The 17,430-nt window shown below is 37.8% G+C and overlaps 1 protein-coding gene across 2 annotated transcripts in view; it reads right to left on the bottom strand.

Annotated features, from left to right (window-relative positions):
- The window catches only part of SETD3 (SET domain containing 3, actin N3(tau)-histidine methyltransferase), a 57,593-nt gene that overhangs the window by 20,158 nt on the left and 20,005 nt on the right, over positions 1-17,430 (bottom strand). For both annotated transcript variants that reach the window (XM_068682790.1, XM_068682791.1), the window contains 4 exons: positions 17,290-17,382; positions 13,718-13,866; positions 12,635-12,707; positions 11,857-12,113 (listed from right to left, as the gene is read on the bottom strand). In XM_068682790.1, coding sequence (XP_068538891.1) covers positions 11,857-12,113; positions 12,635-12,707; positions 13,718-13,866; positions 17,290-17,382 — 572 coding nt within the window. The remainder of the gene's footprint in view (positions 1-11,856; positions 12,114-12,634; positions 12,708-13,717; positions 13,867-17,289; positions 17,383-17,430) is intronic.

The raw sequence follows: 17,430 nt of genomic DNA, 5'->3' as shown, positions 1-17,430 counted from the left end.
CTTTCCAATGTACTCATTAACATGGGGAGATTTCGTTATGAGTCTTGTTGGATGCTACTTGATGGTTTCAGGCCAATGTGTAGGTGTATGAAAACACAAACACACCGCACACACACTTTCAAGGCCAGAAGCAGGAAGATCTGTCAGCGTTTGCTGGTAACTGTCCCTTTCCTAGCTCTTGAAATCCTTTGAAGCAGCAGCCTTGAAGAGAAACTCCTCTCTGTGGAGCCGCTGAGGCTTTAACTGCCCTAAAGCGAAGTAAAATAAAGAATTCAGAATGGAGGATCCTAGTGATCTACAGGGACACAAGAATTCTCTTTTTCCATTGGACATATGCTGCCTAACCTAATGAGGGAAAGCCAGTTCACCATACAGGACAGGAGAAATAAAACAAAGATTTTACTTTGTAATAACATCTTATAACTACAAAGGTATGCTTTGGAATTTTCAAACAGCGTGATTCATTAGGCACAAGGAATTACATCCACAAACGTATGTTGCTACATGAGTTTGCTAATGGAAGGCAGATCATCCTGCTTCACAAAACCTAATCTTAAAATTAAAGATGTGCTACAGAATTGAAACTTATTAAATCTAAATAACATTCTTGCTTATTCTTTATGTCAGCAATTTTTATTTACTTTCTGCCAATATACACAAGAAAGCACTGTTCCACACTATTATGGGATTCGTGTAGCGGAAGCAGACTGGAATGACTCCTCCTGGTGCAATGGAATTTAACTGCACAATCCATTTTTTTTTTGTACCTTCTACCTGCAAAGATTGCATTTAGTCAATGAGACAGCAGTGGCATAACAGACAGCTTGTATCACTGACAGCCCACTCCATATGCAAAGTGGACATTACCTTTTGGCTGATGGAGTATGCAGTAAGCATCTTCAACCAACTGCAAACCAGTACCCTGTCCGCAAACCTGTCACCTCCTTTATTAAATGGAGGAGGGAAAGTGACTCTCTTTAAAGCGCACTTCTTGATCATTCTGTTTACAGGATATTTCTTTATCCAGAATTTACTTTTCCCCAGAAAAGAAGCCACTCAGATATGACACAATCTAGTGACCAAGTTTTCTGTACCTTTTCCTTTCCTCACAAAATCATTTAGAGCTGAGTGCAGCCCCACGAGCGGCTGAAGGAATGAAGGAGGAAAGGATGAGTGCTGAGACTGGGTATGTTTTGCAATGAGGCAGCCCCCTAGCTGCTGCCCTGTCCCTGTTCACATTACAGAAGGATGCACCAGGTCCGATCTCCTTTGGTTCATGTACTCATGAAATACAAATTCTGTGTTGATGTTGAGCCTCAGATTGAGGGATTTTGTCAGTAGTTCTTCATGCAACTACACTAAGACAACTACAGACCTTTGTGAGGAAACCCTTTACTCTGCCTGCATGCTGGGACATATCATTTACTCTTCAGGTTCCTCCTGAGGTCCAAGGATTACTTTACTCCTCTTCAGTGCAAGATGATGCTTCATGCACAAATTCATCACAAAACCCCACTATTAATTCAGGGAATCACAAACCACAAATAAAGTGCTGTATGGAAAGCCTAAAATGAAGTGCTTTAAGAAGACATGGACATTGCTTCCTGTTCACAACCACTCCCCTTCCAAAGAGTTTCCTAACAAGCGTTGATATTACACAATACGGCCAACGCTCTGCTCCCTGTGAATCAACTCCTCAAGTTTACAGACAAATCCTACTGGGTGCCACTTGGTGGAAGCTTGGATCACGATCATCTTGTAACTGAGGTACTGCACCGCAGGAGTGACACTGCATATGGGGCAGGATGAGTCCTGCAGCCAGATGTATGGGGACTGCGGTGCACACACGCAAAGCTAAAAACTTATCACTTCCTCTTCAACTCACATTCAAGTGATCGTACAAGAAAATAAACTTTGGCTTACTTAGCAACATATCAATCTCCTACTGTGTGGAGTATTAGCACTGAGTCTGACTGAAGAGGATAATCCACTTTGTAATTTAGTTAAATTACTAATTTTAACAAAGATAAGTCCCCTGTATAATTTTGCAGTGCTTAAAGAATACATCCTTTGAGTATTCCATTCTAAGAAACATCAGCTTGTTATCATATTTTAAATTTATGGAACATTTGTAACTGCTGTTATATCAGGAAAAATATTAAATCTGCACAATAAGTACAAACTTTATATGAGAAAGTATACTTCTAAGTGCGTGATGATCTCTTGGTGTCTACTGAGACACTCACATTCACAAAAGACACAGACAACATCTCTGGGGATAAACTCAACTGCCCCAGAAAGTGCAACTCAGTTAAAAAATAAAAATAAAAGCAACTAATAGAAAAGCAAACAGACAAACCAAAAAAGCTCTCCATGCTATAGGCTGTAAAAACAGATGCTTATCTGCATTCTCAACCACGAGGGTGGTTGAGAACCCTATCTTCAAAAAAAAAAAGAAAAAAGAATAAAGCCTTTAAAGACCATAAGACTAACAAGAGAATGTATTATTCCTCCCAAATGTGGTTTAAACTGTGCAGAAACAAATTTTGCTTAGTGCTGGCATACACACTTTGAAGTACATCTCTCTTTCTCTAGAGGAAAGAGGGCATTTAGGCTAGTGTAAATGAATGCAAACCATACAGAATATAAACTAAGATCTAATCAGGAGGTTTTAATTTAACAATGAACGTCCAAAGAAAGATGATATCCACCTCCAAATGAAAGACAGTTTTATCTTGTCTGTCCTTGTCCAAAATTTAAAACATTCCAACTGTCAGAAATAACAGACACCAAGTAGGATGTGCCTGAATTTCGATCTAGGCCAGCATGGTCCAACTGGCACCCATGGGCTGAATCTGGACCACAGGATGCCTCCATATGGCCTGCCACCTTTTCCTTGGAGGAAATAGGGAACAGCTGTTTGAGGAGCAAACGCTGCCCCAACAGCCAAACACCTCCTCCTGTGTCCGGCTGGCTCAAAGCCCAGAGCTGTCGCCGTGTTCCAGTGGGAGGCAAGGAAGGAACGGGGGAAGGAGGAAGGAGACCTCCTACTCATACAAGGTCTTGAGCTCTTCATTTGTCTGACAGACACACACGAGCCAGCAAAGCATGTAGCTGCTTCTCTGATGGCGAGGAGAGGCCACAGGAATGGCTCAACAAAGCCGTAGGAACTGCTGTCACTGCCATCATAGCCAGGGGTGAGATACACCAGAAATAATAAGAAAACAGGAAATTGGCCCATGTTTGCAAAGCCCAAACCACCTTACAGTAGATACGCTAAGTGGTACAGTACAAGCATAGTCAATCTTCAGTTTGCTGCCAGCAAAACAGATTAATACAATATTTTGGCCCTTACGGAGAGGAAAAACACAGAAAGGCATAAATATATTCCATCATTAACTGTCTATTGATTTATTATTGATCAAGCAGAACAACTCAGCTGCTGAAATTTGGACAAAGCAAATATAAATAGCAGTGCTATCTTACCTCTGTAACTGCCCACACAATGAAATTTTAAATCTCTCCTAAAGCTGACATTTATAGCAGACAGGTAAACAAAAGGGAAAGATATAGAATTCGCAAGTGCCTTTTTTTTTTTTTTTTTTTTTCCTTTTCCATTGACACTGAGACTACTTCTGAAAAAAGCTATTTGATTGGTATGGCAATGAGTACAAATTAAGTGAGGGGAAAACCAGAGTTCTGAAGACCTACCTGGTCCATGATCAAAATTGTACTCTGCTTCCAAATACATTTACTTCTGACTGCACGTTAGTTTAACTCTTTAGAAGTATTCAAATATTCTGTATCTATTATATCAATTTATAGCTAAAAAACAATTTCCAAACATTTGAATAGAGAGTTCTAAAAGGCAATACACTTGCCTGCATTTAACTCAAACATTACCTAGCACAGGAAAGTTAAATGGTGGTATCTTGCTGGAAAAGCATACCCTTGTTGGAATAGTATAGATTGGAAAGAATAGAGAGAAATAACGCAAGACTGGCATAAGTCATATTGAAAGTATCACAACTTTAGAAAATGGTGTCACAAATAAGCAAGACATGTGATATCTCGCCTAATATACCCGATATTGAAGAGCCAAATGTGACACCAGATTTAAAGACGCTAAAATATTATTTTGAGATCTAGAACTTACTACTTTAAAGCCTCCTTACTAAAATAAATATTCCAGTGCCCAACAACTACTAACTACATTTTGGAGTTCAGTCACGCTAAATCAATTAGCCAAATTTTATATGAATAAGAAATCAAATTTAGTATCTGAGCAAACGGGACGGCAGTCTCATGGAGATTAAGTTCTGTCCAACAGTGCAAACAAACAGATCAAAATACCTCTGGACAGATTACTGCAAGGGGTTGCATTCACAGTGGACCTACAATATAGTAGGTCCAAATGCCAATATGTCCAAATGTCAATACATACTGCTCAGAAAACTGTTCCCAGTCAGCAAGTGCTCCTGTGAAATGCTTGGTATAATACAAGCTACAGATACTACCCAGCTGTATTACAAAAAGAGATTCTATTAAAAGGAAAAAAAAAAAAAAAAAGGTGCGACTCACGGGGCACGTCCAGCTTCTTGAAGAACAGTAGCTTCACTGAGGCAAAAAAAGCATTTCCTCATTTGCTCATTAACACTGTGAAGAAACTTAGAACTGATTGAAAAAGAACTAAATTAGTTAAAATATTACTTAAGTGCTTCCTTTCTCCAATCAGTTTTATTCTGATTTATTTTTATTAATTGACAATTCTTCTTTATTCACTGATTTTTATGCTACTTCTGTGCAAAGTTAAGTTGTGGAAAGAAGATCCTGTCTCTGGCATTTCTCATAACATTAACTTCAACTGCTATGATGCACAGTATGCATCTCAGTTTACAGGTTAGTAGGAAAACCTGCTTCCTGGCTACATTATCATTTCTTTTAATCAAAACAGTTTAACAAGTTAAGAAGGCACACAAAATTGAAACATGACTGAATTTATTCCATCTACAAGATGGAATCCTACATCTCTTACCTCTGTCATGCTTTAAGACAGTTATTTTCAAGCACTTGGACTTCACCATCGCTTCTCACTTTAGATATAGCTATTAAAAGACAAAGTTTTACAAGTTCTTTACAAACAAATGTAAAGTTTATATATTATATGTTTGATATAAAGAGGTTTTGTTACAAACTAAAGTGTTCTGTTATGGCTTATGAGCTGTGGGTTTGAGCAATAGGGATTTCCAGCATTCTTCCACTCACCCGAACTCTACCAATTAGCTAAAGAAGCTGTGGCCTTCAACTTGCCCAAGCTGAGCTTCAGAGTCTCAGGATGGTGGAAGTTGGAAGGCACCTCTGGAGGTTACCTGGTCCTACCCCCTGCTCAGGCAGAGCCACCTGGAGCAGGCTGCCCAGGACAATATCCAGGCAAGGAGGGAGATCCCACAATCTCTCTGGGCAGCCTGTGCTAATGGTCTGTCATCCTCACATTAAAAATTATTTCCTGATGTTCACAGGTATGTGATGTCCACATGCCCATTGCCTCTTGTCCTGCCCCTGGACACCACTGAAAAGAGCCTGACTCCCTCTTCTGTGCACCCTCCCTTCAAACATTTATACACACTGAGGTGGAAACACTCCTCCTAGGGCAGCCCAGGATACCATTAGCCCTCTGTGGCAGAGAAATTGCTGGCTCATGTTGAACTTGGCCCTTGGCACATTCATGTATTGCTCATGAAGTTCCTGTCGGCCCATTCCTCCAGCCTGTTCAAGTCCCTCAGAATGGCAGCACAACCCCCTGGTGTTCCAAAACCCCTCCCAGCTGTGGATGTGCTGAGGATGTGCTGTGCCCATCTGGCTGGTGGCCACTCACTGGCAGGCTTCCCCAGGGCTCAGGTCGGGGGCTGGCTCTGTTCAGCGTTTTTATCAGTGATCTGGATGCAGGAGTTGAATGTATCCTTATCAAGTCTGCAGATGAAACTAAACTGGGAGGTGCTGCTGACTCCCTGGAGGGATGAGAGGCCTTGTGGAGGGAAGATAGATGGGAGCACTGCCGATTAACAACAGCATGAAGTTTCCAGAGGAAAATGCCACATGCTACACCTGGGAGGGAGCAGTGCCAGACCCAGACACAGGCTGGGGAGCAGCTCGGCAGAAAGGGACCCATGGATGTTCCTGGGCAGCAGGCTCAGCACAAGCCAGCAGCATGCCCTGGCAGCTGAGGGGACAACCTGCATTTTGCATTAAACCCAGCATAGCCAGCCGCTCCAAGCAGGTGATTCTCCTGCTATATTAAGGTATCATAGTGGTTGAAGGCCCCCGCGAGGGCCAGGCCCTGCAAACATAAGACTACTTCTGTAGAGGGTCTCATCTGTAAGTCTCATCCCTTTCCTTCTCCTGATCAGACAGCCTGTAGCAGACACCCACTACAATTTCACCCACACCAGTTTGAAACAAACAGCTAGCTTGTTAGTGCCCTTCAGAAAAACCTGCAGACCCCGATGGTCCAGAGACTACAGCCTAAAAATACTGTCCAAATTACTGTCTGAACTGCCATCCTTAACAGTCCTGCAAAACTGATCCTCTAGCCCAGGGCATGAGAAGCAGATATACAAACACTACCAAACTACAGCTGGCTACCACAGCAGAAGTCATGCCAGTTAAAGGGCTCTGCCAATTTCAGACTTACCATATTAACACTTAAGGCATATTAAAAGTTCACTGAAATCCTCATAAAGTTGTCTTTTAGTAAGGCAGTTAATAACAGCCTCTACTATACCCTTAGCGTCCCAAACAATTAAATAGTATTCTGGCACTTCACCTGCTCTAAGAACATTCCCCATCCTGATGTCTTGTTTTGATTTACAAAATTTTCTCTTCGGTAGACTACAAACAGGCACCCAAGTGCAGCTGCAAGAAAATCACACAGGAAAACCACCACATATTCTTTTTAAAAAGGTTCAAACTTCATTTATTTTCTTTAGGAATATAAGCTCGCTGTGAATGTCTGTAAACTATATGGCTCCCTCTTGTGCTTATTATACCACACTTCAGCGTACAAAAATTTTTTAGCGTTAAGCCACAAACATTTGAGCTCTGTTCACCTTTCAGTATGCATGCGATGCCCATAAATGCTGATGGAAGTCACATACATACCTTGCAAGGGAAAAGAAAGCCTTGCCGTTTACAAAACTTTTCTTTGGAACAAACTACAAAAACAGCTTAAAACTACAGGTCTTCTATGATGAAAGTACTCTTTTGACCACTTGCTGTATTTTGATAGCAATGCAGAGGCCAAACACACCTTTAAAGTACATCTGCAAGAACTTTTAAATGTTTTTAGTTATCAAATTACATACATTAAGAAAAGTGTCAGTGTGGTTTATACATCCTGGCTAGCATGCTCAAGGGTTTATTTTTGTCTACTCAACATCACACCTGTTTCTGCTTATCAAACCAGACTACAGTTTAGCTTGCAACAGCTGTGAAATGCATAAATCTGCCTGTTCTTCACGTGTATCTGGATTACTCACTCTGAGAAAGAGAACTACAGTGTTTTGAGAAAGCCACCATTACAAAGAAACTAGTGAAATAAAACAGACCAACACTTGTCAAACAATGTTTAAATCTGCACATGTATCAGAGGCAAAATTATTTTAATAATAGTCTAGAGATCCTACATGGAAAGAAAATGAAGCATTTGAATAAGTGACTTTTAACCCCTTTATTACCCCAGTCATTAGAAACAATTTGCAGAATAAAAACGCTGCAAAGTATTTAAAATATTTTAATTTCACAAAGTAATCCCCTTTTCAGTGTCCCCACTTATTAGAAAAGCATCTTTTGTTTTAAGGCTCTAATTGTTTTACTTCCTGCAGTAGAAGAGCTCTCAAGAAAGCAAATGCAAGACTTCTGTAATGTAAAAAAAGGTTATCTGTAAACGTTAAAAATATTAGTCTGCATACCTGAAACAGAATCAAAATCCTGATCACGAGTCAGCTTTCATTAAAATACTTATTCTAATGCAGTAGTAGTAGTGAATGAAATGTCACACAAAAATCTAACATTCACTTTCATACAGCTTGCAGAGTACTCTGCCTTTCATAAGAAAACGGTTTTGCTTTGCCTTTTCATTTATATGATTTTTTTCCCCACCTCTTTTTGCATTTCCATATGCTCATGAATTTCCTAAAAACATTACCCTTAGTGTTAATATTTTGTAGGTCAAGTTTATTTATAAAATAATGAGTGCATGCAAGATGATACCAAAATTCATTCATTTTTTTTCCTGAATAATGAGAAATGATACTTTTTTCTCCTAAAACAAAGAGGCATTTTTTCATGTGCACTTTTTCTTCAGTGTTTCAAAACTTACAAGCTTTTATTTTTGAGAGCAGAAACAAAGATTGAGAAGTCTTAAAACTTCCATAGGTTTCATCAAAAGCATTATTAGCAAGTACCTAATCCGTTCACTTGACACTCCTGGAGCCAGATGAAGTTTGTATCTTCCTAATGTGACATTTACTGAATAGCAGTAAAGAAACTTTCAGCTGAAACTAGTTACCTAGCTAGCAGTGCTGAAGCATGGAACTAAACCAGAACACACCTAAAATTTACCTAGACCTTATTACCACTCAGTTTCCAAAGAACTAGTAAATACAGCAAATTATACATTTATACAAATTATATCAGTCTGATCTCTGTTCATACTGACGTTCCGTGTGAAACAATAACTACATTATACAAGGAATAAAAGTATTTGTCAAGAGACAAAAATATCTGGTCTAGATTTTTGGAGCACAAGCAAATGTTTCACATTTCACACTGTATGTTCCACAATTCGTATGAAAGACAACAATACAGGACTAAGCACTTCCTTGGATGTACTAATATAAAGCTCAAAGAGAAGAGCACCATTTATTTAAACACTATTCCCACCAAGGTTTCCCATTGCTGCAGATCAAACTGAACTAAATCACCCTAGGCAATACCAGAATACAATAGCTTCAGTTGGAAGGGACCTAAAAAGATTTCATCCAACTGTCAAACTACTTTGGGGCTGACCCAAAGCTTAAATATATCATGAAAACCGTTATCCAAATGCCTTAAACGCAGACAGGCACAGGGCATCCACCACCTCTCCAGGAAGCCAGTTTTTGTGCCCAACTAGCCACTTGGCAAAGAAGTTTTACTTAACTTCTAGCCTGAACCTTCCCAGCATGGCTTTGAGCTACTCCCTTGTGTCCTGGCTCTAGATATCAGGGAGAAACGATGAGCAGCTCCCTCTCAATTTCCCCACCTCAGGAAGTTGTAGAGAGCAACGAGGTCACTCCTCAGCTTCCCTTTCTCCAAGTTTAACAAATTCAGTGTCCTCAGTCACTCTTCATAGGATGTAACCAGCTCTTTAACCAGCTCTGCTGCCCTCCTCTGGACACATTCAAGTATCTTAAAATCCTTCTTTAGTTGTGGAGCCCAGAACTGACTGCAATATTCCAAGTGAGGCTGAACCAACACTAAATACAGTGGGAGAATCACCTCTTCTGACCAGCTGGTTATGCTGTGTTTAATGCAACCCACAATAGATTTTGCCTTCTTGGCTGCCAAGGCACACAGCTGACAAATTGTCTTCCAGGAGGTACACCATACTAGTTTCCATGTAGTTGCTAATATAAAACAAAACAAGCTTTTAATACTCCACACTCATTATCATGTTCAACAAATCGCCATCATCAGAGCTCTAAAGATGGTCTACCCCAAAGTCATCTCATGTACATTATTTTCTTTGCTCAAATCTTTTTTCTAATTGCTTTTCTTTTCTTACTCAAACATTCTACAGCATGGCTTTTGATGCTGAATATGAATTATTTAGTGAGACATTACTTTGATGACATTAGCTTATGTTTTATACAAATTATTTTTGATCAGCTTTAAGACACAATAAGAGAAATAGCATGTATTTGCTGTCCTTAAACAGATTTTCTGTGACAAAGCTTTCATGGACACAAAATGTTTTGTCAAACATTTAAGCTGCTTTTCACTTAATAGACATCACATGCTTCAACTGATGTTACGCTACTGCATTCTGTAAACATTCTTCTGTTCTGCTTGCACCACCTCAGTATCAGTTTAAATGTATTCATCGATCATTGGGAAGAGGTTCTGAAACACTGGACAGTCAAAATCCAGTGTACCATTCCAGATCTCATTTCTCTGCAAAACTGTATTTCAGCTTTTCTTAATTAACGTTGTAACTGCACAACCTCTCACACTTACTAATCCTGCTATTAGCGTCATGAAATTGATGGAACTAGTCATAGTAATAGTGTACTTATCTGAATAAGTTTTACTAGAGCATGAATAGCAGTTAGAAGAGTTAGATAATGTTACACAATATTATGTTAACAATGCTTTAAAAACAGTACAGCTATTCAGGGGTAAAGAAATATAAAAAGATACAAGAAAGTTTAGTAGTAAGAAAGTTTAGTAGTTCTCTTTTCTCAGACAATATAATTTGAGAAAAAAGCGAAGAACTGGAAGATCAAGTGTGGCACACAGCAAAAGAGGAGAGTTGTCTAAGTTACCCTTTCCTGTGAAACTTGGAAGAACTATTTTTCCTTCGTGGTATAAAGCCACTGTTTCTACCATACTCCTTGCCTCAAAGAAAAGAATCTTACTTGGTGTTTACCCACTATATCAATGACTTTAGGTTGTGAAAGGTGTTCCTCCATTCCTCATGCCCTCACAATACTTGGTAACTTGAGACTGTGTTTGAAACATTAAGCGGAATAATATAACTTTTGTTGACTTTAAGAAGTTAACAATAAAGTTTTGGAGCTATGATAATGTTAAGGGAGAAAAGAATTGCTCTATGCCTTCTAACCTCTCCTATGACCTAAATAGTTGTATCTAGACCACCTGCTTGTGGAGGTTCAGCACATAGTTACATATTTTTCACGTAAATTGTGCCACAAAAAGCTTTGGAGGGTTGGGCATTGAGCACAGCCTTGACAACAACATATCACCATTTACGTAACCTACATCAATTATGTCTATATGTAAGTCAGAGTAACAGTTCTCTTAGAAACTCGATTTAAATCATTACTTCAGAGAATGATGAGAAGTTCGCCTGTCTCAAGACTCCCCACACTCAAATTGTAATCATACGAGTTCATGTATTTAAAAGCAATCAAAATAATTGTATTAAATAGAAGAGAAAGCAACAGTTAAGCCACAGTCGTTGAAAACACAACATATGCAGTGTTCTTTTCTACATCAATTAACAATTATAATTTTGCTTTGTTTACTGAAAACTATTTTTTTCCCCCAAGAAATCAAAGACACGTAAGTTGTACAAGATCTCTGGAGGTCGTCTATCCCAATTTCCCCACAGGCAAACTTCTGGAGTCTGGCTACCAGTAGGAAAAACTGAAAACAATAATTGAACCACCCTTTTTCACCCTTTCCCCAGCTCCCTCACTGTATTCCTTAACAGATAAAGGGCTTAAGTAAGTGACATCTTAGTAGCCCTCCTCTACACTTGCTCCACTTTGTAAACATCTCTTGTACTAGTTGGCCCAAAAATATACAGTATTCCAGGTAAAGCCTCACCAATGCCAAACAAAGGGCAGTAATCACTTCTCTCAACCAGCTAAATACTTTCTTATATATTCATAAGCCTACTGAGCTGTGAAATTTTAACAGCAGTTCAAAAAAGCAGCAGGAAATTGCTTTAATGATTCAAACCTTTAAAGAGCAATACAGTTTTCTCTATTATTTAGCATCACTGTTTTTATACCCTCCTCAATAATCATCACGAGAACAACATAAACCATACGCTACATTTAAGATCCTTACCTGAATAACTTTGTAGAAATAGGCATACTGTCGAGCTGTATTTTTATATTGACTAAAAACATCATGTATGGCCTGAGTTGACTGAAGATACTGTACTTCATCTTCTTCAAAATAGAGTGGAGTATCATATTCATTGGGGAGAGTCTGGATGTAGGGCAGCCAGAAAGAGTTGGGGTTGGCTCGCTCACAAAGTAAGTGGAATGCCAATGTTATATTGCCCATAGCTTGAAGAATTCGATCTTGAGAATACAGGGAACCTGAATTAACCCAGAAAGGTGAGGTGCTAAATTAACAGCCCGTGGAAAGTATCACCCTAGATTCAGTTTAAATGAACATTGTGACATGTAACATGTAAGAATTTTCAAATAAGAAAAAAAGGTTTTCAGGTTTCTAAAATATTTGGCCACCCACATTATATTATGCTGCTTGTTATCTGATAGAGTAAACGCCTCATAAATTATACGATGGAAGACATGAAGAAACTAGAGCAATACTCTGTGTCTAAGAACATCTCACTTCCCAGTTTATAAACAGCATAGTACATTATACGAGCTATGTGTTCAAAATAACACATGCATCTGGAAGATATCTAGTGTGCTCAGCCAGAAAAAGAGGAAAATTAAATTATTTCCACTGATGCTTTAAGCTTCTAGGTATTCCAAACCTGATGGTGAGGATGATAAGCAAGTACTGTGGTACAGCTGATCAACTAAAGAGACAACTAGCGCTGAATGATTCCATACATAGCTTCTTGTTAAGGACTTCCTTAAGCTCTTACCTAATACTGAATTTTTAGCTGACTCGACTGTCATCAAGAGTCTTCTAGGAACCCACAGAAACAACTCTTCAGCCTACAGAAAGAAAAAAAAAGTATAGAGGGTCAGTTAGCATGTATCTGATGTGCCAACCATCTTAAGCATACATTAACATTAAATTCCAGGGTTTTTCCTTTTTAAATCAAAAATTATTTTGAATCAAAATTCTTCCTTCTCTTCCACTGAAAGTTAAATATCATATTGTGGTAACCAAAGTGTCTAGATCTGCATTATAAAAAGTTTAAAACAAAGATATTTGTATTACAAAACAGTGTTTCACTTTGGGATTGCCAACATGTAGATGGCCCACACAACCTCAGATCTACAACATCTATTTTACTGCTATTAATTATTGATCAAATATTTTCTCCCAGTACAGCTATTTTCATATCGCCCCTTATGATTTTAGAAGAACTGTTCAGGATTTTGATTCTCATTAACTGGCAGTGCTAGCGCTATTAACTACATGCTACTAAAGCCCTAGAATGAATACAACATGCTCAATTTTTAACATTTTTTCTACAGTAGCCAATTGCCTCTTTCCATCTCCTTTTTACAGATGGGAAACAGCTGTAAAGAACAACTTTACATGCTTACCTGTTGGCAAACTACGTACATCTATATTCTTCACCTAAAGAATGTAAGACACTCAGTACCAAGGTTTTATTTTGGTTTTCTGGTTTTCTTTTCCTCCAAATTCACTAGAAAATAAGTACCACAATACCTCTAGGAAGCAAAAAGACCAGTGCTTTAGAAGGCACTGGGACGTGGAAGAGGACAGCTATAAAAATCAATGTGAGAGGGCTACATCAGCAGGGTAAGAGTATTCTGGTAATTAGGTAAACATTATGGGAAAACAAGGAGAGAAAAAGACCAATAAATTCATAGTATTATTTGGTGAGAATAATACTCAATTTTATTTCTCAAGTACAGAGTTTGGAGTGTTTTAGTTTCATCAACAAAGGGGGAAGGGAAGAAGAACATTTCATAGCTCTGCAACTACATTCCAAGCATTTTCTAATCTAGTCAAATGTTCACATGCTTACCTTTATCTCTCTTGTTGCTTTCAAACCAAACCCCTCCTCCTCAAAGTTAGCTATTTCAAAACCCTCCGTGGATGCTCCATTTTCAGTTGCCCATTTTATCAATTCAGGGAAATAGTCATCTCTTTTTCCATCAAAGACAATAGACAAACCTATATACAGAATGTATTAAAGACACAGGAATAAGAGGAAAAAGATTAAAAAAATCAATATATAAGCACATGTAAACAGGTATGTGTTATCCTATAACAGTTATCCTTTGAAGAAGCTGAGTGAGAACTGGTCTTTGTTAAGTATTACTTGATAGTAGACAAGTGTTATACCCAGTCTTCATCAAATTAGATACTCTGCAAAATTGGCTTACCTTAAAAACACAACCATCTAAATAGAACTATGATGAAATATGAAACACCCCTCCTCTTTCTCTTTTAAATAAGAAGATAATGAAAATATTTCTCAGCTAAATATTAATAATAAATGCAATCACCACAACGTGCTAATACAGATACAAGAACCCATTTAGGAGCATGTTGAAATTTCATTAACTAAGCCCTGAAAATGATAAGCAGATATCAAGCTCCTCTCACGCACAAGGCACTTAGCTTTTTCACATAGCATATGGATATGCTAAAATAACTAAGAACTGATCATCCTCCTGATATCACAGAGCTCTTCCAAATTCTTGACACTGATTCTCCAACAGGCACGCGGTCCTACAGTGAAATCACAAGTCTTACTCACTTCCTCAGCTTTCTCTTTAACCTTCATCAGATTTGAACTTATGCATTATGGTTCCCAGCTATACTCAGTCATCCCTTCTATACCTCTTTGCCTCTAAGTTCTCTTCAATCCAAACTCCAGTGTCAGATCGCATTAAAAGTGTCCAAACACCCCTGGTGTTCAGGCCATTTTATGAGTGACAATATGCAACCAGGAAATGGCTTACATGTGAAGTGTATATTATGAAGTAAATATCATCTTGTGGTTAGGCATGGGAGAAGCATGACAGCAGCCCTGTCAAGAGAGACTTGTGGGTTCTGGTGGACAAAAGGCTCAATATGAGGAAGAGAAGGCTCTGGGAGACCTTATAGCAGCCTTTCAATTCTTAAAGAGGTCCTACAGAAACAATGAATAACTCTTTGCTGGGGTAGATAATGGTAGGACAAGGGGGAATGGTCATAAACTAAAAGAAGATAAATTTAGGTTAGACATCAGGAATAAATTCTTTACTGTGGAAGGTGGTGAGGTGCTGGAACAGGTTGCCCTGAGAAGTTGTGGATGCCCCATCCATGGAGACGTTCAAGGCCAACACAATCTAATGGGTGGCATCCCTGCCTACAACAGTGGGGTTGGGTGCTGTTTAAGGTTCCTTCCAACACAAGCCATTCTGTGATTTTATGGTCTTGAGGAGAGTTTTAGGAAAAGTAGCAGTAGTGTATCTGAGACTATTTTCCTCAAAATCATGCATTCCAAAACCCCAAACCAATCAAATTTGCAGTTAACATGACATCACAACTATCATAAGCTATATTTTTTTGATAATGCAGTATACAAGGTATATATTGATGAAGTATTTTCAATGCAATGAGAATGTGTTGTGCCATAATTTGTTTCCTTTTAAACAAAGCTGCTATTTCTCCTTTATTTCATATTCATTTTATGGAATTATTTTCTGTAAAATATATCTATACCTAAGGCTAGTAAGGCACATCTAGTAAGATTAGTTGCATAAGTTAGTCACTGTTGTGGAACAATTTCCATACCAAACAAAATATAGCTGTACTAATGAAAATTACTGAATAGTCAGCTTTATTGAAAGTTTTGGTAATGAATCAAACAAGCAAAAGAATTTAGAAAGCATAAATACTCCATTTTCAAGTTCAGTTTTCTACAATCAAGATCATTTTAGTTCATTCTGCAACCCAGTTGAGGAAGTCAAAGTATGATACTTTAGGCAATACATTCATTTGTACATCTTAAAGGTCCCAACCACAGTTTACATCTCTTTTCCTAAGTGTTTAAAGCTGATATTAATCTAGAAAACCATGTAGTTTTAATTATGTTCCACTCAAAGATAGTTTTGAAAGACACCATGCTATTCATAGTCACCGTGTATGCAAAAATGCACATTAAAAGGCATTTGTGTGTCATACGGTGTTGTGGTTGGTAGGTTTTGCATCTTTCAAGACAAAAGTGTCTTATTAGCATAATACTGTTCTACAAATTCTACTTCTGCCAGCAGGTATTTTTCCATAGATGGTTCTATCTTTCTGGTGCTGGAGATATGGTGAAGAGCACAGCCTCAATGGCAACTCTGTTCTTGTTAACTTGGGATATCCTTTACTGTAACACTTGTATTACATCATAGAAACCAGGACACGTACCAAAAGTTTATGGAAGTTGTGGGACAGCAAAATAATAAACTAAGTTCACCTCTACACAGCTACAGGATGCAGTCACTCAAACAGTACTATTTATTTTTCAATGCCTTCTGGTAGTAACTAACATTCAGAGATTTCAAGTTTTTATGAAGTGAGATTTTTATGCATTCATCAATAGATATTAAAAACAGGTGTCAAAAGGACATTTCAGGCTTCTAAGTACAGTCTTCTTCAAGCAAGAATACAAAACACAAGCTCCATTTTAAATACAGGCTAGCTCTTTTTGCCTTCACTGTATAAATATTAGAGTAGAAAGAATTGTTTTAAGACCTTTTCAAGTATTTCCAGATTAAAAAGTTGTTTTATTGGCAGAAAAATAACTTTCAAGAGGTTGGTTTTACTAAATGTTACATGGAAAATATTTTTAGAACATACCTCCAAATAAAAACAAAACTAATATGAAAATAGTACCAACAACTGATCAGTGAGTTGTTGCAAAACATAGTGAAAGAAAATTGATCTCATCTGAAAAATAAGCACATATTAAACTTTGGAAAATCAACAAACTCCATATAAGCTATGATACCAGAAGCATTTATTTAGTTTATTCATGTGCTTGATATACAGCAGGTAGACGTTAATTGATGAATTTACTTTGTACATTTTATTTTGTCATAATTTAATGTCACTATTTTGAATGCAAAAACTGTTTCCATGTCCAGTAGTTGTTCAGACTAAAATATTTACTAAATTCAGTTTGAAATGTTAAGATTTATCGGAACAGAAAAGCAGAATATGGAATCAGAAATCAAAAAGGCCTATTATTCTCAAAGGATTTTATTTCCAGACCTTCAGATTGTCATCTCACCACAATCTCAAACTGTCTTTTTCTAAATTTTCTAAATACAGGACAAAATTATCACAGAATCATTTATCTGTCATATTCTTTCATAAATGCAAATACTAAAATTGTTAATGCCATTGGTTATGCTCATGAGAACATTTAAGAAAGTTCAATGTGTAAAAAGTAACTGCATGTCAGAAGAACTAGTGTTTTTTATCCTAATATAATAGGATTGCATAATATTTATATAGTAACAACAAAGTATCTCCTTTAGCTGTAAACAGAAGCAAGACTTTGTCAAATTAAGGGTAGTTCAGGTGGGCTATTATCTTGTAGTCTTTCACATTTACCTTTCTGCTTTTTGCGAATTTTCTCAACAAGGGAACGAATCTGCACATATTCTTCCCATTCTTTACCAGGACCAGGGGTAGGACTGCTGCATTCTGGGAAAAAAAGCCAAATGTAAATATTCTCTTTAATAATATATGTAT

This window comes from Anas acuta, chromosome 5 (genome assembly GCF_963932015.1).
Source record: "Anas acuta chromosome 5, bAnaAcu1.1, whole genome shotgun sequence".
NCBI lineage: Eukaryota > Metazoa > Chordata > Aves > Anseriformes > Anatidae > Anas > Anas acuta.
This window is presented reverse-complemented; position numbering and strand designations above follow the sequence as displayed.